Source organism: Chaetura pelagica, unplaced genomic scaffold (assembly GCF_000747805.2).
Source record: "Chaetura pelagica isolate M959 unplaced genomic scaffold, ChaPel_1.0 scaffold64, whole genome shotgun sequence".
Taxonomy (NCBI): Eukaryota; Metazoa; Chordata; class Aves; order Apodiformes; family Apodidae; genus Chaetura; species Chaetura pelagica.
The window spans coordinates 466,908-486,963 of NW_009952885.1; the positions used below are offsets into that span (position 1 = coordinate 466,908).

Below are 20,056 nucleotides of genomic sequence, written 5' to 3' on the forward strand. Positions count from 1 at the left end.
AGGTCTGGCAGAGATCTGACTATAAAGATAATTCCTTTCATTTTTGGGTAAAATGTGTTTGAAAGAATAAGTGAAACTGGACAGAGCAAGACAGTTTCTCCTCTCTTGAGTGTCTGTTCACGGTATAGTAGGTCAGCTGTTCTCCATGATTAGGAGAGGTCTGCAGGCTCACTTGGAGCTCCCAGGAACTGTAGGGAATTAGGGAGAAAATCCTTTACCCAAGGGAGCAGTGACTTACACCCTCATACATCATAAGGTGGTGCTGAAGCTGAGTGATTTTGGTTTGTACCTTCTCCATGGGAAGCAGGATGGACCTCTCAACAACCTCTGGAGTGTAACCAAAGGTGTTGAAGCACCCGCTGATCCTTCCCCAAAGCCACCAAGCAGAGCACTTTGGGTGCCTTGTATGTTCTAAAGAGCTGACAAGACCAATTCTGATTTTTATGCCTTTATTTTTAGGTCCAACGGGAGGTGTGCAGTGTGAGATTCAATTCTCCACGTTTCATAGCTGTAACTTTTCTTTGTTGCAGGGACACGTCAGGGCAGGGAAGATTTTGCACCATTTTCAGATCCTACTCTCGAGGAGCCCAGGTGAGTGCTGCTCTCAGAGCTTTGGTGGGCACACCTGCTTTTCCTTTAGGCTGTAGAAGTCTTTCATGCCATGGTGGAGAGCTCTGAAGAAGAAGGCATCAAGTGTAAAACATTCATGGATCCATGTCCATGCCAAGAGGCACAGGTCAACTTGCTGCCTGGTACTCTGGTTTTATGAACTGGTGGGAGAGAAAGGAGTGAAGGGCAGACTTCCCTAGACTGCTCCAGAGAAGGTCTGCTCCAGACTGCACTCAGGATTAGCTTCTAGAGGAGGGCTGAGAAGATGGGGTCGTTGAGGACACAGCACTTCTTGCTCTAGATCTGAGCTTTAATGTGGGAGCTGGTGTGTTCTGAGGGTTGTCAAGTTTGTTTAAATACGACACTGGCTTTCCCCATGGAGATCTTCCAGTCTGTGTTGCCTTCGAGTCAGTTCCAAAAATAGGGTGGCTCCTACTTGCATGTTTGCAGACTTTGAAAGTAGAGCAGCTCAGTTGGATCGTGAAGTACGTTCCTTGCAGCAGGAGTGTTAGGCTTCGAGTGTCTCCTCTGGGCCCTGCTCCAAAATACCTTCCAGATTGTGAACAGCAAGAAGGTCTTGTGGTCCTCTGAAAAACTGCTCTTAGTTAACAGTGCTTTCTCACTGGTTTTTTGTCCTTCTTTTAGTAATGTGACAGGGTCCTTCCAGGATAGTCTTCCCAAGTTAAATGAAATACTCTATTTTTCTTTTCATTTCCAAATTGGAAAACTTTGGAGAAAATTCCTCTTCTCTTATGGAATCATAGAATCCCAGACTGGTTTGAGTTGGAAGGGACTTTACTAGATCCACCCCCCTGCATGGGCAGGGACACCTCCCACCAGCCCAGGCTGCTCCAAGCCCCATCCAACCTGCCCTTCAACACTGCCAGGGATGGGGCAGCCACAGCTTCCCTGGGCAACCTGGGCCAGGCTCTCACCACCCTCACACCAAAGAATTCCCTCTTAATGTCCAACATAAATCTGCCCTCTTGCAGCTTAAAACCATTACCCCTCATCTTATCACTACACAGCCTTGTCAAAAGTCCCTCCCTAAACTTCCTTTTCCTCTTAGACACTAAGAGTCAGAAGCTCCAACCTCCTGACTATGTGTGTCAACCTCCTGACTGTGCCAGTGCCCTGGCAGCTTCCCAGCCTTTGGGAAACTTTGTCACTTTTATTCAAGCTCCTGCTACTGTTGCTCTTGGCTTTTTGCCCCCTGTAGCTGTAGGATTTGCTTTGATCACTGGCAAAATGTGTCTGTCTCTAAGCCTTCCTGCAGATTGACTTGTGCTGTAGATGGGAGAGCACTTGGCCTGGGATGTGCTGGTGGTATCTCCTCTGCTGTCTCGTTTATTCTTGTCTGTGCACATCCCTGGTGCTGCAGATGCTTTGAGGCAGCTCCTTTGAAGCAGAGGCCAATTTCCTGGTCCCTGCAGAAGTGCAAGGCAAGGAGTGTCAGAGCATGTCTCAGGTGGTGGGAGAGCAGAGGATCTCTCACTCACATGCTCAGTCCCCTGTGTGAGTTTATCTTTAAGCTTCCTGGCTACATTAAGCTTGTCCTTGCTTCATTTCAGAAAAGTCTAGAGCTCCAGTCCTAACAAAACCCGTGGGCTTGAGACCATGTCACTTCCCTTACCAGTTAGGAGTGAACAGAATGGGCCAGTGGGGTTTTCTGGTGACCAGAAAGCTTTGGTCAGTCCTTTCCCACAACGTGCTCTGTCAGATGCCCAACTCAAACTGGGAATAGAAATCAGCCAGCTTCCCAACCTGTGTCTCCAGAAGTATCCTTTGAGATCTTTTGCCCCTGTCTGCAGCATGACCTGCTTTTCCAGACTGCTGTACAGAGCTGTGAGCTCCTCAGAGCTGTGGCTCCAGCAGGGGCTGCTCCAGCAGGGGCTGCTCCAGCAGGGGCTGCTCCAGCAGGGGCTGCTCCAGCAGGGGCTGCTCCAGCAGGGGCTGCTCCAGCAGGGGCTGCTCCAGCAGGGGCTGCTCCAGCAGCCACACTCCAGAGCTCTCTGCTGCTGCTGCCACACAACGAGCTGGGGCAGACAGGAGAGGTGGAGTAAGTTGGGATGAGAATGCTGGAATTGGGTGGAGGGACAAGTACACATCTGTCTGGAAAGCAGAGTACAGCTGCAAGGTACTTGCTCAGTGCATCATTTGGGTTCCTGCAGCCTCTTCCCCCCAGGAGTTACACTTGACCCTGGGTGCTGAGTGGCTGACCTGAAGCTGGAGATTGAAGATTGCTTTTATCTTCCTTTCTCAAACTCAAGTTCTTGACCTGCTTTCCTATTGAGGCAACACGTTGCCTTTCTGCTGTATCAGTATTGCTTTAGGAACTCTCACCTGAATGTCTGCAAGGCTTGTTTCAGCCATCTGACCTGCTTACCCCTCCCACGGAGTCTGTCTGAGAGATGTTCATGACAAACCTCATGTCCCTCAGCCAGGCAGAGGGACCTTCAATGGGAGTGCTGAGTGCTGGGGTAAGGAGCTTGCTTACACAGCAAGGTGTCACTTACACCTTTACCTCAAAGCCTTCATTCTGCTTGTGCAACAAATCCCTTTTCCAAACTCTGATCTGCCAAAATGCTCAACCTTTTACCCTTAAAAGAAACCAAACAAGATCCCTGAGCACCAAGCCTGCCCAGAGGGAGGAGGGGTAGTTCCCAACTGAAATATCTCCACTGCCCTCTGAAAGTGTTGGTGAGTTGAGCACAGTGAAAAGGGAGTGCCTCTTGAAGGCTGGTACCTAGAATCCTTGCACAGTCTTCTCCAGGAGGCTTGGAGTGAAACTTAGGTTGGTTTCAGCATCAGAGGATACAGCAATAGGCCAGTATGAGTAGGAATACACTGTCTCTCTTCAATAACTCACCACATTTTTCAATGGATGAGGAAAGTGTCTTCATTTAAGCTTTTAATGATTAACCAAAGTGAGAAGACTGTTTGTTTTTAATAACAAATGCATGTGTACTTCAACACCTCCAGTTACTGTCAGAATGCAGAAGCTGACTTCTGGCACAGCCTTTGCACAAAGGCAACTTAGCCCAGTGTGGTCTCAGGGGGAAAGAGATAAAATGCTCCTGAGTTCTTTCATTTCTTCAAGATGTTTTTAATGCTGCATTCTGTACTGAGAGTTCTTTGCTTCAGCTGTCTGCCTTCCTCTCTTGGTATCACCAGACCTCAGGACTTCTGCTGTGGGAAGCCAGATGCAAATCCAGTTGGAGGCAAGAGAAACAGCTTTTTTTAACCTAAGAAGCCAGAAGCTCAGGAAGAATAAATACAGCAGATGCCAGGGTGGGAAAAGTTCTGTTTAAAGTACAGTGTGATATTTTTACAAGCAGGCTGGGAATGGACTGGCCACAAGCACCTTCACACTGCAAATTAGTAGGAGGTACTCACTGAATAGAGGAGAGAAACTCAAAACTGAGCTTCGTGTAAGGAGCTCAAGAGGAATTGGAAGAATAAGTTTCCAAAGAGGACTTTGTCAGGTTGGCTGTGAGAGCAGAGGCTGCCCTCAGCAGCCTGAACTTTGTGAGTCTGAAGAGCCACTACTGGAGAATACTTGGTATGAAAAGTGCCTTCAGGCAGGGGACACGCACCTGACCTTCCCACACACACCTTTGCTGTTTCTCAAGTGGTAAGAATTTGCTCCTCTGAAGTAAATTCTGGAGAGCCTGCAAGAGTGGGAGAACAGTCTCCAAACAGGGAGGAGACCTTCTTGGGAGTTTTTCTTTCCCCCACAGCATGGCCTTAAGCTTTGCTCAGCCTGGATTTCAGGCTAGTCCCTCCCATTGGAAGGACTCTCCTTGAGCACCTCGGTGCCTTCCCCAGTTTCAGCTCCACAGCACTTGCCTGAACGTGTGTAGCCATGTGGCTTTCATCTTTGGCTGGAACATTTTCCTCTTGAAAACATCTGAAGTAAAATAGCTTTGCTGTCCTTGTGCTTCTAACGAGGAGCAGTCTCTTCTTTCAGCCAAGGTGGACCAGCCACATTTGCCTCAGGACTTGCTGTGAGGATCACATCTCTTCTTGCCTTCCCTCCCTGCCCAGCTGATCCAATCTCATTTGGGATGCACTGAGCAATTTGGCCCGACATGGAGGCTTGCAGTGCCTGGGACACCCCTCCTTTCCTCTTCCTGCTTCCTTGAGGTTTGAGTTTCCCTTCTTCTCTCACAGCGTCTTTCATTATCCCTTCCCTCTTAGGGTCTGCTGGGTCCAGGAGATCTTGACCACATCACTTGAAGGTCCATGTGTGTCTTGACTGGCAGAGCACTGGCCTCCAGGCACTGTGGGGCAGGGAGAGCCTGCAGGCCACGTCATGAGGGGTGATGGTGGATGAGAAGCTCACCATGAACTGGGAATGTGCACTTGCAGCCCAGGAAGCAAAATGTGTCCTGGGCTGCAGCCCCAGCAGTGTGTCCAGCAGGGCCAGGGAGGGGATTCTCCTCCTCTATTCGGGTTTCTTGAGACCCCACCTGGAGAACTGTGTCCAGTTCTGGAGCCCTCAACATAAGAAGGACATGGAGCTCACGGAGAAAATCTGGAGAAAGGCCACAAAAATGATCCAAGGCTGAAGCAGCTCTGCTCTGGATCCAGGCTGGGAGAGCTGGGGTGTTCAGCCTGGAGAAGAGAAGGCTCCAGGGAGACCTTAGAGCAGCTTCCAGTGCCTGAAGGGGCTCCAGGAAAGCTGGGGAGGGACTTGGGACAAGGGCAGGGAGGGATGGGATGAGGGGGAATGGATTAAAACTGGAGGAGGGGAGATTTAGATGAAACATGAGGAGGAAATTCTGTGCTGTGAGGGTGGTGAGAGCCTGGCCCAGGTTGCCCAGGGAAGCTGTGGCTGCTCCATCCCTGGCAGTGTTGAAGGGCAGGTTGGATGGGGCTTGGAGCAGCCTGATCTGATGGGAAGTGTCCCTGCCCATGGCAGGGGGTTGGATCTGGATGATCTTTAAGGTTCCTTCCAACCCAAACCATTCCATGGTTCTGCAGGGCCAGGGGAGGGATGGAGACCCAGTGATGTTGCCACCTGCAGAACCAACTCAAGGATTCTTGCTGTGTTGCATAAAGATTTTTATATTGGTTCTCACAGCATAACCTGTGGAGAAAGCATTTAGGGATGCTTCAAGGTGCTGCAGAAGTCTTTCATTCTGCTCTTGGATTTGATCTGCTTGGCTCTAAGGTCTCAGTCCTACCAGCAGCAGAGCTGAGCTCAACTGTTGGGAGCAGCTGTGGCTCTGGCTGCTGGGAGGAATTTGCAAAGCTATTCCAAGAGTCATCACAGAGGGGAGAAAGAGGGCTGTGCTGGTGTTCTGATCTGGCAAGGAAGAAGCAGTGCTAGTGTCATTCCTGATGGCCTCATCTGCCAGTGATTTCAACTTTTTCTGGAGCTGTGGCTTGGCAGCTCTTCCCAGGCAGTGTGATAGAGAAGGTCCTTCAGACCATCTACAGGAAGCCACAATCATAACCATACTCCTGTCTTACAGCAAAGCTGCAGCCCTGGAGGAGGAATGAGGTTGATTTCTGCTTAGGCAGGTGATCTGAGTGCTGCTGTTGTTCCTGCTCAGGACTCCTTAGTATGCAGGAAGGTGGTGGCTTTTCTGACAGCTCAGCAGGCTGTGATGAAGTCTCTGCTCTACCTTTCTTGGTTGCTGCAAATACCTTACCTGCCTCAGGACACTTTGATGGGGCTGTCCAGCTGCTGGGGGCATTCTCCCTGCCTGCCAAAATGTTTATCAAAAGCCCACTGATAAATAACATCCATCCTCCCCCCAGTGGCTTATGCTGGTGGGAAATGCTTTGGCAGCAGGATGAAGTTGCCAATGAGCCAAGGGCTGAGGTGCCAGCTGGAAAGCCATGACCAAACATAGCTCCAGAAGAGCAGGCAGGAGAGACAAAGTGTTCTGCTTATTGTCAGTGCTGGATCTTTGTTTATGGTTTACTTTGTCCCACGGGCCAGAGAAATCCAGTCCAGGAGGGTCTTCCAGGCTTCTTCAGCAACTTTTCCATCAGTGGAGAATCACCAGTGAGTGACACTTTCCTGGCCACCCCATCCTTCATGCTTGTGCCTGGTCTAAACCTGCAGCAAACAGGGATGACATATTTTTCCCCCCTTTGGTTATGTGGACAGATACTTGTGTAAGCTCTCACTGAAAACCAGTTTGGGTTTTGGCAGAGTACGTGTCCAGATGATCTCTCTGTTCCTCCTGCAAGTGCTCATGTGGAAATCTCTGTCCCTGGCCTGCTTGGGGTTCTTCCAATCCCAGTAGTGTGGAACAAAACCAGAGTGGAGATGAACTTTAAAAATTAATTGGGAAAAGACCGAGACAGGTCTGGGATTGAACCCACTCATCTTCCACTTCATGCAGAAGCCTGTAGACAGGGTGAGAAGGAAAAGAAGGGTTGTTGGTCTGAGAACCTGAGGGTGCAGCTTTTAACTACTTGCTGAGGGAGCCTGGGGTACCTAACACTGCAAAAGGTGCTTTGTGAGACTCAAAATGGAGAGGTATGGAGACATGATGGTGTTGCCAACCTTCTAGGTGCCTAGAGAACAATTTAGGCTGTGACTGGGAAACCATTCATTTGTCTAGTTGAGTAAATTGCCATTCTGTGCACGTTGTTCCAAAGGAGACTTAAAAAACCCCAACATTTAAAACCAAGATGTTCCTTGGAACTGTCTGCTGAGAAGGAGCCAGCTCCCTGGCTGGGTGTATGGCTGTGTGCTGTGCTCTCCAGGGGAGAAAATGCTAATGACCAAGTGTGTCTGGGCTGTGAGCTCTGGAAGTGTGGTCTCTGGAGCATGCCAGCACTGCTTGGAAGAAGTAGAAGGTTGTCTGGCAGCACCATGCCTGGCCAGGCTGCTCCCTCCATCTTCTGCTGAGTTACAGTAAAGCTGGTCTTAATATCCCTGCTGGGTGGATGGGAACACCAGAAGGGCATTAGGCAACTTGGCCTTGGTGACTTCTGACCTGTGGGACAATCCCTGACAATCCTGAATCTAGATGTGCAGGCAGGGAGCTGTGTTATGACTTGGAGGTGAAGCTGCAGACAGGGTGTCCCTTCCTGCATTTAGCTATCATGGTTCTGACCTTCCACCCTGCTCCTGAGAACCTGGGGCTGCTTTTCTCCTGATGTTTTATCTTTCTCCCTATTTAAAGAAGGTCCAGGCTGCAGCTGCCAGCAAGCCTAAAAACTCTCTCCTCCTAGAGCATATTTCTGGCAGAAGCAGTCTTCACAAACTAGGTCTTGGGTCTGTTTCTCTTGGCTGAAGGAACTTGTCAATCCAGGAATAAAATAAGTCGACTGTTTTTAACTGGCTGGCAGTTTATCTTGGAATGGGGTCTTCAAACTTTCTGCTTTGTTATTTCCTGACTCTCATTCATTCACACGTGCAGCCTTGGAAGCTGGAAGTCAAAATAAATACAATGAAAATGAAAAGAAAGCTCAGAGTAGTTTTATTTTTTTTATGCACTTCCAATGTGATGTATCCTGGTAGTAGGAATTTCTTGATTGAAAAGCAGAATCTTTGGTTTTGTGCAATTCTTGAATTATGGAAAATTGTTGCTTCCTTCTTATTTTTTCCTGTCTACCCCTGGGAGAAACTGATTCTCTTCTGCAAAACAAAACCATCCCCCAATTCCTATTGAGTATGAATTTTTTTGACTGTTCTAGAAATGACACTACAAAAAATTCTGGACTGTAGGCACGAGCTCTAGACTTCCTTGGAGGGAACTGAAGCTGCATCTGCTCCCTCACCCCACACATGTTCCTGCAGTTACAAAACCTCATCGTCAGGTCCCTTAGAACAACCTCAAACCCAACCTTGGAAGGGCTTGCTCTTCATGTTGAGTTGTCAAACATCAAAACCAACCCATCATGCATGACTTGCCTTCTGTACCCTCTCCACCTCGTGTTATTCTGCACATGGTACAAAGGCAGAGGTGTAGATGTTGGAGGGCCAGCAAGGATGGAAAAACAAGCTCCACCTGGAGAGCAACTGCCCAGGATGGAAATGCTGTGCAGTGAGGTAGGGGATAAAGCTCAGAACCAAGTTCTGACCAAGATACTTCAAAATGATTAAATTGGGCAAGGCTTTGTGAGCTGCTCATTCTGAGAGAGCTCTGAGAGAAAGGCAGACAGTGCCAGGGCACACCATGCTCAGAGCCAGGCTCTGGCTTTTCCCAGGGCTGGGAACACTTCAAGTCCAGCTCAAGGTATGGCTTTATTATGAGGATCCAAGTGCTTCTGTGGCTCAGATGCCCTGGTGTTTATCTTTCCCATGTGCTCCAGATCTCCTGCTGCTGATCATTTTCTCAAACTTGAGGTATGTTGCATGCAGGGCTTCTCTACAGGCTTCCCCCAGTTCCCCTTGGGCTTTGGCGGCAGCAGATCCTGTGTGTTCCCCATCTGTGTACTGGATCTTCTGTTTCAATAAGTAAAGGAGCAACTCAACTGGTGTTTAATGATGCTTGATGGTCTCTGGCCTGTACCAGGGCAGTTTTTCAGCTCCTCCTTTGCTGCACTGTACCTGGGGAGGGCTGGGTAGCTGGGGAAGGGTCTGAAGAATGTTTTATGAGGAGTTTCTGAGGGAGCTGGGGGTGTCCAGCCTGGAGACAAGGAGGTGAGGGGAGACCTTCTGGCTCTGCAGCTGCCTGAGAGGAGGTTGGAGCCAGGGGGGTTGGTCTCTTCTCCCAAGGTTCAAGTGATAGGACAAGAGGAAATGGCCACAAGTTGTGCCAGAGGAGATTTAGATTGGATATTAGAAGAAACTTCTTCACTGAAAGGGTTATCAAACTCTGGCTCAGGCTGCCCAGCGAGGGGACTGAATCTCCATCCCTGGAGGTGTTTAAAAGGCATGAAGATGTGGTGCTGAGGGACATGTTTCAATCACTGGACTGGGTAGAGTTGGGTTAGTGGTTCTTAGAGTCAGGTTATGGTTGGACTCCATTATCTTAAAGGTCTTTTCCAACCAAAACAATTCTGTTGAGTAGGCTGAGACTTTTCTTTGTCATCTGAAGATCTTTCCTGCTTTCTCCAGGGACTTGCCTTGGGGAGAGCTGTTCCTGGAGGGTACCCCTGATAGAGAGAAGACTGGTTCTGCTGAGCTGCTAAATGCTCTGTTATCCTGGAGTCAGCTTGGGCTGGTTTGTTTTGCCCTTAGCTCAGTCTTACTGCTGCTGGGTTCCCTTCCATCTGGGGCTGTGTTCCCAGCTGGGCTGGTTCCTCTCACAGGGCCAGATCATCTGGTCCTCCACAACCCCCATTTCAGCACATCCTCACTGTGATTTTGCCAAGTAACCTTGAAGCTCCCATTGTCATTGGAAATGTCCTTGACTGCACAGAAGAGGGCAACAGGTCAGGAGAATAATAGAAGAGGTGCAGAAAGTCTGCTGCTTGAGACAGTTCTCTAAATGCTGGATGTTCCCAACTGGTGCTGAGAAGCAGCTCCTGGTGTGTTGACCTGGGTGCCTGCAGGGCCTGCTTTCCTTGGGTCTGTCCTCAGAAAGACTTAGATTCAAGTAAGAGCTCACTTGGTAGGACTTGCTGCAGACCTGAGAGGCAGCCAGCAGTCTGGCCATGGTCCTGAGTCCTGCTTAGCCAGGCTTGGGGGTGGAGACCCTCCAGGTGCTGTTCTTTGTCATGACTCTAGACACAACTTTTCCTGCCATGAGTTGGGCCTGTCCTGGTTACCATCATGGAAAGAATTGTGGAATAGTTTGGGTTAGAAGGAACTGTAAAGACCACCTGCTTCCAACCCCCTGCATGGGCAGGGACACCTCCCACCAGCCCAGGCTGCTCCAAGCCCCATCCAACCTGCCCTTCAACACTGCCAGGGATGGGGCAGCCACAGCTTCCCTGGGCAACCTGGGCCAGGCTCTCACCACCCTCATCATCAAAAATTTCCTTCTAATGTCCAACCTAAATCTCTCCTCTGCCAGTTTTAATCCATTCCCCCTTGTCCTCTCCCTCCCTGCCCTTGTCCCAAGTCCTCCCCAGCTTTCCTGGAGCCCCTCCAGGCACTGGAAGGTGCTCTAAGGTCTCCCTGGAGCCTTCTCTTCTCCAGGCTGAACACCCCAACTCTCCCAGCCTGTCTCCAGAGCAGAGATCCACCATGTTGCACCTCAAGAGGTGACTGGGAAGCGAGTTGTGAGTGTAGGTGGTGTTCAGGAAGCTGTAGATACCTCTCTTTTCAGAACAAAGGACCAGAGGGGTGGTCCTCCGGCAAGACCTTCACTCTGACCCTCTGAGCTTCACCAACATGGCTGTACTGTTTGTTCCCCACCAGCCTGGCAGTGCCAAGCAGCAAAGCCCAGCATGAGTCCTGAGATCTCAGTCCTGCAGAGATGCCATGGGCCTTATTGGCACCACTCAACTTCTTCATTGCCAGCAAAGGGACAACAGAAGGACACAGGTCCTGGAAAGAGAAAACATGCTGAGGATTACTCTGCTGTGTTAAAATTCATCATGTTCTGCTACTGTCCTACCTCTGAGTGCATAAGGGAAAAAAGAAAAAAGAGTTTGTGCTGGGTTTGTGACAAGGGGAGGGTGTGTTTGGCTCCTTCAGATACACAGTCACCAAGGACTCCTCCTCCTCCTTCATGGACACTGCTGCTTTGGAAATTATTTGGAGGATGTTCAAGCCAAAAAAGGAGTAAAACCTTCCCTAACATTGCAGGACTGAGTTAGTACAGCCCTTTTGTCTCCATGTTTGCCCCAGCAAGCACACAAACAGTGCAGGTGGAGCAGTGTTCTGTGCTGCAGCCTTCTGGTTTCTGCACATGGAGATGAGCTTGCAGGGGGTGCTCCCTTTTGTTTTGCCTACTATGAAGCTTCCTGATTGCTCCTCATTTTTTTTCTACCAGGGGATTCTCTTGGTGTATGACATCACTAATCGCTGGTCCTTTGATGGGATAGACAGATGGATAAAGGAAATAGATGAGGTAAGATGGATGAAGGAACACAGAGAATACTGGAGCAAGAATTGTGGGTGTGTCACTGAGATGCCACCTCTGATAAGGGGACAAGAATGGCTCTGCTCTGGAGAGGAGGTGATGGCAGTCTGCTCATGAGCAAAGCAAGGACAGAAGTGTCTGCCCTCCACCTCTGTATGAACCCAGAGGAGTAGGAAAGGGCTTGGGAATGGCCAAGAGAAATGGGAAGGTTCCCTCTGAAGTGGCCTGTGAAGGGGATGGATTAGTCCTCCTCATCACATGTCAGAGCTACTGGCCCTGGCTCACAGGGCAGCTCCTGTTTCTCTGCCCCCAGAGCTAAGCAGATGTTTCCACCCCTCCCTCCAGCACGCCCCAGGCGTCCCACGGATCCTGGTGGGCAACAGGCTCCACTTGGCCTTCAAGAGGCAGGTGCCCACGGAGCAGGCCCGGGCCTACGCCGAGAAGAACTGCATGACATTCTTTGAGGTCAGTCCCCTCTGCAACTTCAACGTCATCGAGTCCTTCACGGAGCTGTCCCGGATCGTGCTGATGCGGCACGGCATGGAGAAGATCTGGAGACCCAACCGAGGTCAGTGCTGGGGAAGGTGGTCCAGGAAGGGGTGAGAGCTGGGTGGGCTGAAATGGAGGGCTGGGGCTGACTGCCTGGGTGGGTGTGTCAGGAGCTGTGGGAGCTGGAAGCACCTGAGATGGTGCCTCAGGTCAGACAAGCTGGAGCTGAGCCACAAGGAGCTGCCTGCAGCAGCACAGGAGGCCAGCAGAGGGATGGGCAGCTCTAAAGGGCAGTTCAGCATGTCTAGGATCTGAACTGCTCCAGGGCATCCAACGCCTCTCCACTAATTCTGGATGAGGCTGAAGGGCAATTAAGCTCACAACTTGAAAGCTCTTCAAGTCAGATGGCTGTGTGGGATGAAGCCAAGTGTAAGCACCTCTGTCCTTGCCTGAGCCTGTGTCCCTTGTTTTTTGGAGGGACGCGGGAGCAGAGTGAGTCCAGGGAGCTGAAAGAGACCAAATTACAATCCCTGCTGTCTGCACAGAGTGGTGGGCTGGGGTGTTCTATGTGTCCACGTGTGCTGCAGCAGACCATGAGCAGACCCTGCCTTCCATCTCAGCCTGTTGAGCTGGAAGCACAATAGTCTGAGGTCCCACGTTCCCAGCTGGAGGCAGCAGTGTGTCCCACTGGCAGCCGGAGCAGCAGGAGGTTTGCACCTCTGGGGGACCTTTGTTCTAGGGAATCCTCACGAGGGGGTGAGGGAGAAGACCCACTAGCCCCAGGGACCAAATTGCCTGCCTGGGCTCCTGCCCCAGCGGCCGTGCTGCTGTCTGCAGCCCGAGCAGGGATGGCCAGCAGGGGCTGGGCTGTGTTCATAGACCTCACCTGAACCTGTTCCAGAGGCAGGACTGGGAACTGCTGGCTGCCCGCGGGGGAGCTGGAGCTGCCTTGGTGGGAAGGCAGAGCAGCGTGGCTTTGGCAGCAGGCTGGAGGTGAAAGCGTGCCCTCGTGTGGCTGCTGGCTGGGAAATTCCCTCCAAGCGACTTCCCAAAGCAGGCCCACATGGTGGATGCTCAGCTGAGAGGACCCTGGGAAGCCTGAAAGGGCAGTGTTGTCTTCTGGCTCGGTGAGGCCTCTGTTCCTGCAGGTGCTCTGCAGAGAGCTGGCCCCGTGGCTGCTGCTGCCCCCCCGGGAGGCCCCAAGTGAGGATGTCCTGCTTCAGGGCTTGCTGACCCTGTTGCCTCCTTCCCTGGGCATGTCCTTCTGGGAAGCCAAGTGTCAGGCTGGAACCTGGGCAGGGCACTGTGCAAAGAGGAGGGGTGGCAGGACCTAAGCCCCACATGGACACCAAAGCACTAACCCCCAAAGGGCAAGTCTTACTTGGGCTTTCCGAAGCTTTTGTCCTAATTCAGCTCCCTGTTCAAGGCTCCCATGCAGTCATCACTGGTTCTGTCCCCAGAGGGGCAGGAACTGCACAGCATAAGGAGTGGCTGTAGGGAGAAGGCAGCCCTTGAAGTCTCTTGGCCCTTGACTCTCTGGTCTCTTCTCCCACCAGTGTTCAGCTTACAGGACCTGTGCTGCCGAGCCATCGTCTCCTGCACCCCGGTGCACCTCATTGACAAGCTGCCCTTGCCTGTCACCATCAAGAGCCACCTCAAGTCCTTCTCCATGGCCAACGGGATGAACGCAGTCATGATGCACGGCCGCTCCTACTCCCTGGCCAGCAGTGGGGGTGGCAGCAGCAGCAAAGGGAACAGCTTGAAAAGATCCAAATCCATTCGTCCTCCCCAGAGCCCCCCACAGAACTGCTCACGCAACAACTGCAAGATCTCTTAGCAGGACGGACACGCCGTGAGCTTTGAAGGTGTCCACACTCACCCACCGATGTACAGCTCTTTGCACACTCACCCCTTTTTCCACCGGATCCTTTCGGATGGGCTGTGGTTGCTTTTTTTTGGTTTTTTGGGGTCCCCAGTGGCGTGTGTAAGTGTTGGGAATGTGCTCACGTTTTGGTTCCACAGAGGAAGCGTTGGTGCCAGCCGGATCTCGCCGCGCTGGCGGGGAGAGGACTCTGCCAAGTGACCCTCCAGGAATGCTTTGGGCTTTGCCTCTTGGCCTGGGGTGGAAAATTCAGCAGCTGCTGGCCTGGGGAGGGGGGAAGGGGGGGGAAAAGCTCATCCAGTCTCAATGGAGAAATGGATTTAATGGAAGATTCAGAGGCTTAAGGGAGTAGGGCAAGGAGAGTCTGTGCTGCAACTTTAACTCTTGGACTCCTGAGCAGATTGCTGGTGCAATAGCAATGGCTGGAGGTAGGAAAAGAGATGGGGACAAGAGACTCATGACAGCTTTCACCAGGATGTTAACCTGCTGTTGCCAAAACAAGGAGAACAAGGCGAGAGTTGGCCAATTGGAAAGAGGAAGGAAGCAGCCTGCTTGCCTCCTCCATTTATTTATGTAAATATTATACATATATATATATATCTCACTTGTTTTGTAAGGTTTTTTTTAAGAAGCAGTCAGGGAAAATTTTATGCAGCCGTGTAAATACAAGCACTGGATTCACTTTCCCAGTGTCAGCAAAGGGGGAGAAATGGAGGATTTTCTGGTGAAAATCCTCCCATCCTTTAAGAGACTTTCAGTCACCACCCGGGCTCCTGCTGGGTGCTTTTCAGTACTGCATCTGCAGAAGGAAAGACCCATCTGTAACACACTCCCAGCTGCTTTCTTTTTCGCCATCCTTCCCTAAAACCTGTGAGTGCTGAGGGCAGGGTGGGGTGTGAGTGGATCGAGGGGCAGAGCAGAGAGGCCAGGCTGCTGGGGTTTGGTTTTGGCAGGCAGGAGGCAGCTCTGAGGTCAGCCTGACACACCGTTCTCGCTTTGCCCCTTCTGATGCTTGGCTGGTCGGGGACTGAGGAGCAGAGGGTGGAAGCATCATGCCTAAAGCAGAGGAAAAACGTTGGATTTGGTCCCTTATTGCTGCAAAACCTTGGCTGTTGCTTCCAGAGCCCTCCAGCCACCACCCCACCTGGTGGGACAGCCCTGGGTCCTGGCTGCTGCTTGCTTTGCTTTTCCAAAGACATTCTGCCCGAGCTAGCGTTGCTGTGGCTCCTCCTGGATGAAAGTGGGGAAAGGGCACAAGCAGCTTTTCCTGCTGGAGCATGAGGAGCCAGGGACTGGGAAGGTGAAAGGTTTCTGTGGGAAAACAACAATTCCCAGGTCCTGTTTTGGCAAATCTGCTCAGCTCTTGTGGCAGCCCTGGGAAATCAGGAAAGCAGCTGCTTTGCTCTGTGGGACCATTCCTGGGTTTGAGGGGCCTGTGGTCTCAGTGGGAAGAGCTGGAGATGTGCATGTGCTGTGGGAGAAGATCGTGTGTCAGGAAAGGGCATGTGCTTCCCTGGCTTTGTCCTGTGCTGGAAATCTACCTGGAAGCTTAGGAATAACACCCAGCCCCTTAGGGCAGAAGCTAAGCAGGGCCTGGTGGTGGGACTGAGCTGTGTCAGCAGAGCCTTGTGGGCAGCCAGGCCGCGTAGGTGGTGAGCAAGGTGGTAGAAGTGACCTGCTTTTCCTTGTCCTGGGCTGGTCTCCTCAGCGAGGAGAGCAGCTGGAACGGTGCAGCCATCTTCCTCCTGGTGTTAGCATCTCCTCAAGGCCTGGGCTTGCTCCTCTCCCCACCCAGAGCAGCTCTTGGTGCACTGCACGGGCAGGATGAAGCCGCAGCAGCTCCTGCGCGGCCGACGGACCCGCTGTGCTCGGGCAGGGACATGTCCCTCCACCGGGACATCTCCTGCCCCTGAGCCAACCTGCGAGGGGAAAGGAGCCTTCCCCCTCCCTGCTCCACAGAACAAAGCCCAAGCCAAGGGTCGGTCTCTTGGCTCGTCTCTCACGTGCTTTATTGCCCGGCTCAAATGAGCGAGGAGAGAATTAAACCTCGGGCAGATGGAGCTGGGGGGAGAAGAATCCTTTGTAGTGGTGGTTTGGCTCAAGAGCAAAGCTGCAGCCGAGCTCGGCGCGAAGGCCGGGGGATTTTGAGAACCTGTCTGGGATGGTGCCACCTGTTTCCCATCACTTAACACACAGCAGAAGACAATCGCTGGCTCAGCAGCCCGGGGATATACAGCCAACAGGTGATGGGCACCACGAGAGGCAACTTCTCCTGGAAAACCATCCCGGCACCGCGGGGCCCCCAGGCCGGGCTGCTCCCGGGCACCGGGGCGAAGGTTTCCCTCCTGGAATCACAAAGCTGCTGCATGGCTAGAAAAACTTGATGTCCCTCTGCTTGGTTTGGCTTTGCCATGTGTGGTGCCTCCCCACACCTTTTTCCCCACTGTTGGTTCATTGTTTTTCCACCCTCTAAGGTCTGAACAGATCCTGGCTGGAGTGAGGATGAAAGCTTGACCTGGAGTGACTGCTCAGCAAAGAAAATCGTGTTTTGTTGTTAATTTAAAAGGAAAAGATTCTTGCATCTGATGTCAACACTAGTCTGTAGCTGCTCTCCAACACTTGCACCATTCCTGAGTTGTTTTTTTGGACTATCCTTTTATTATTATTTTTTTTTAATTCCTTTGTACAGTCAATGTTGTTCAACTGATGATACATGGTTTTGTTTTGTATAAATTAAAAGTCTTTTTTTGGTTGTTGTTTTGAACTACCAAGTGAAAGGTGGAAAAAAGTTGGATCCATTTTGGAAGAGGAAGTTTTGCCCACACGTGGGGATTTGGGGCTGCTCGGGGTGCAGGTGTGTGTTGCCACTCATGGATCACCCGCAGAACAACTCACGTTCACCTCGGGTTGGATTATCTTGGGGTTCTTGAGGTCGCAATTCCTGGCTCTGGGGTTGGTTTTCCCCTTCTCTACAGGCAGAAGCTAAAAATGTTCTCCTTAAAGGTCTGGCTCTTGCAGAATTGGTGATGTTTGGGTAGTGGAGCTGTTGGAGGGCACGGGCTGGTCTGCAGTGCGGTTGGTGCCATGGGTGGCTGTTGGATGCCAGGCTCCCCAGGGGCACAGTCCTGGTACAGGGGGATGGGCTTTGCATGTACAGTTGAAACTTCAAATGGCCTCTTTGGGTCCAGGTGATCCCAAGGGAGAGGAGTGAGTGCTGGTCACCCATCCTGCCCAGACTGGAAGCAGCTAGGAGGCTGCCTGTGATAAACCTGAGGAAGCAGAGAAGATGCTGCTGTGTCACCATCGGGCCTTGCTGGGGCAGGGAGCCCCCAGGAATGGGCTTTGCTCCTGGGGTGGTGGGAAGTTTCTTTCCTGATCCTTTTCTCTCTTGCTCCCAGCCCACCTCTCCTTGACCTCCCTTTTCCCCTCCCTGCTCACATCCCTAGGATCAGATTTTCCACTTCGTACCAGACTGGCCACGCTTGTTTTAACAGCTTAAGTAGTAATTGCTGGGGCTGGGAGGGGGCAGGGGGGGAAATGAGATAGTGTCTGCAGCCTGGAAAACCCTGGAGCTAAGGTGAAAGCCTGGTCAGGGAAGAGTCAGGGAGACTTTTTTTTCCCCTCCTTATTCAGGGGGGGTCTGGAAGTGTCTGTTCCCTCTCGCCAGCAGAGCCAAAACAAAGGCTGTGTGTGGTTTCAGGTGGGGTGGGACAGCCGGAGCCCATTATGCTGGAGCAGCAGGAGCTGCCTTGGCTGCAGCTGTTTGTGCTTGGGAAGAGCAGGGCAAGAAAACACTGCACAGCCCAAGTGGTGGGGGAAAGGCTGGGAGAGCTTTGGGAGTCCCTGGTCCTTGGAGGGAGAATAGGGAACCCATTACTCTGGGCTGGTTCAGGTCTTTCCTAGTTGGGTGCATTTCTCCAAACCCACCTTCCCAACTTGAGAGTCTTGGGTTGGTCCCCTGTGGGGTTCACAGAATGTCAGAGGTTGGAAGAGACCTCCAGTAATCGAGTCCAACCCCCCTGCCAGAGCAGGACCAAAACCAGGGCAGGTCACTCAGAAAGGCATCCAGACAGGTCTTGAAAGTCTCCAGAAAAGGAGACTCCACCACCTCTCTGGGCAGCCTGTCCCAGGGCTCTGTCACCCTCACACCAAAGAAGTTCTTCCTCATGTTGAGGTGGAGCTTCTTGTGCTCCAGTTTGAATCCAGGGGTTGTGCTGTGCAGGCTGTGATGGAATAGTGACCATCTGGCTGCACCCGAGGTGCTTGAAAACAGGGGTGCAGGAGCCCTCCCCCCTGGGTGCAGGGTGTGCTGGGAGGGGACACATGGAGCAGTGCCCCTTCTTGTGGGACAGGGTGCTGAGCCACTTCCTGCACTGCCTGGAGTTGGCACTTCAGGACATGCTCTGTTGGGCATGGTGGGGGTGTTGTTCTTTGGTTTTGGTTTGTTGGGGTTTTGTTGGTTGGTTGGTTGTTTCCTCCTTGGGTGGATGGTTGTACTTGGTGATTTTAGGAGGTCTTTTCTGACCCTGACAATTCTTGTGTGTTTCTGTGACATGAAGGGAGAGGATGAGCCATAAAACTCACATCTGTGTCTGGGATCTTTGAAAATGACCCCAAAATATCCCTGTCCTGGGGTGTGGTGGGTGCCTGGACACACAGTGGTGAACAGACTGGGAGAGGCTGCAATCACAGCTGCTCTCAGCCTTTAGATGGTGAAAGTTTATCATGGGCTTGGGCCAGGGTGAAGAGAGTGACTTTTCCTTTCATCTTCTGCTGCAGAAGCTCCAGAAGAGGCCAGGTGGGGGTCCCCAGGCATGGGTGAGGGTCTCAAGTCTGGGGAGCTGCATACTCAACCTGTATCCCTCCAGCCAGCCTCGTGCTGCCGTGGGAAGGGTGTGGGCGACACTTGTCCCTTCCTTGTTGCTTTTGAGCTCAGTGACACAGGGATGAGGCATCTCAGGCTCTGGTGTGAAACACAGGCCACCCCCTGGGGGCTGCTCCCCCGGCTCTGGAGAGGGGTCACGGGGAAAGGAGCTGACCCAAACCCCAGCACTGGCATCTTCTTAGACCATGTTGCTGTGACCACCTGGACCCCAGTGTGGGGGTGGGTGAAGTTGGGTTCCAGGTTTCCTCTTTTCCCCCTTCCCTCCTGCTCCAGCACCCTGGGAGGGACCCCGGGACACCCCAAAGTGGCTCTGTGCCCCTGGACCACATCCGTGGGGTGCGAGGTCCCATGGCAGCCTGCCCTGCTGCCTCCCAGCTGGGTAAGGTGGGCGTGGGGTCAGGATCTCCACATCTAACCTTGCTGCTGGGTCTGGAGTCAGCTGGGGTGGGGGGTTGAGGGAGCTCCAGCCTGCAGGGTGGGCAGGGCACAGCCCCTGGCATTTCCAGGCCATCCTGATGAAGTTCCCTGTTCCCACAGCCACTCATTAGCCTCCCCACGAGTGTCCCAGGGCAGCACAACCTTCCCTCCGTGTCTGGGGCTGAATGGACCCTCGGGCAGCTGCTTGGCTGTGAAACCAGGCACTGGGCAGAGCCACAGGACAGGCTCCAGCCCCCAGGGTGGGGTCAGGGCAAGATGATGCCCAACCGTGCTCGGGGATTTCAGATCCCTGTGGAGCTGCTGGCAGCACAGCCCACTCAGGCAGGGATCCAGCGTGGGTTGCAGGTCATGGTGTTGTTGCAGTGGCACCAGCAGGAGGTCATTGTCCCCGGGGCACAGGGACTGCATCCTTCCTGTGCCAGCGGGGTTCGGGGATTTCAGATCCCTGTGGAGCTGCTGGCAGCACAGCCCACTCAGGCAGGGATCCTCAGGGATCCAGCGTGGGTTGCAGGTCATGGTGTTGTTGCAGTGGCACCAGCAGGAGGTCATTGTCCCCGGGGCACAGGGACTGCATCCTTCCTGTGCCAGCGGGGTGCTGAGGGACCCCCCAGGTGCCTGGTCTGCTGCAGTGGGGCTGCTCCCAGGACACGCAGACCCAGGGAGCACCAAACCACCCATGGAAAAATACCTGCGGGGTGTGAGCGGGTTGGGTTGTCCCCAAAAAATGTCAAGAAAAGGCTCCCCCCTTTTTCTTTGTCCCCTCCACTGGCTTTCCCCCCCACCCCTTTTCTGCCCTCCCGAGGGGAG

At 52.5% G+C, this 20,056-nt stretch overlaps 1 protein-coding gene across 2 annotated transcripts in view; it reads left to right on the forward strand.

Moving 5' to 3' along the window:
- Positions 1-13,881, forward strand: part of RAB40C (RAB40C, member RAS oncogene family) — a 38,470-nt gene extending 24,589 nt beyond the window's left edge. Inside the window, exons 3-6 of one of the 2 annotated variants that reach the window (XM_009995445.1) lie at positions 531-591; positions 11,466-11,543; positions 11,901-12,123; positions 13,601-13,881. In XM_009995445.1, coding sequence (XP_009993747.1) covers positions 531-591; positions 11,466-11,543; positions 11,901-12,123; positions 13,601-13,881 — 643 coding nt within the window. The remainder of the gene's footprint in view (positions 1-530; positions 592-11,465; positions 11,544-11,900; positions 12,124-13,600) is intronic. The other variant, XM_009995446.1, reaches the window with a different exon arrangement.
- The last annotated feature ends 6,175 nt before the right edge of the window (positions 13,882-20,056 follow it).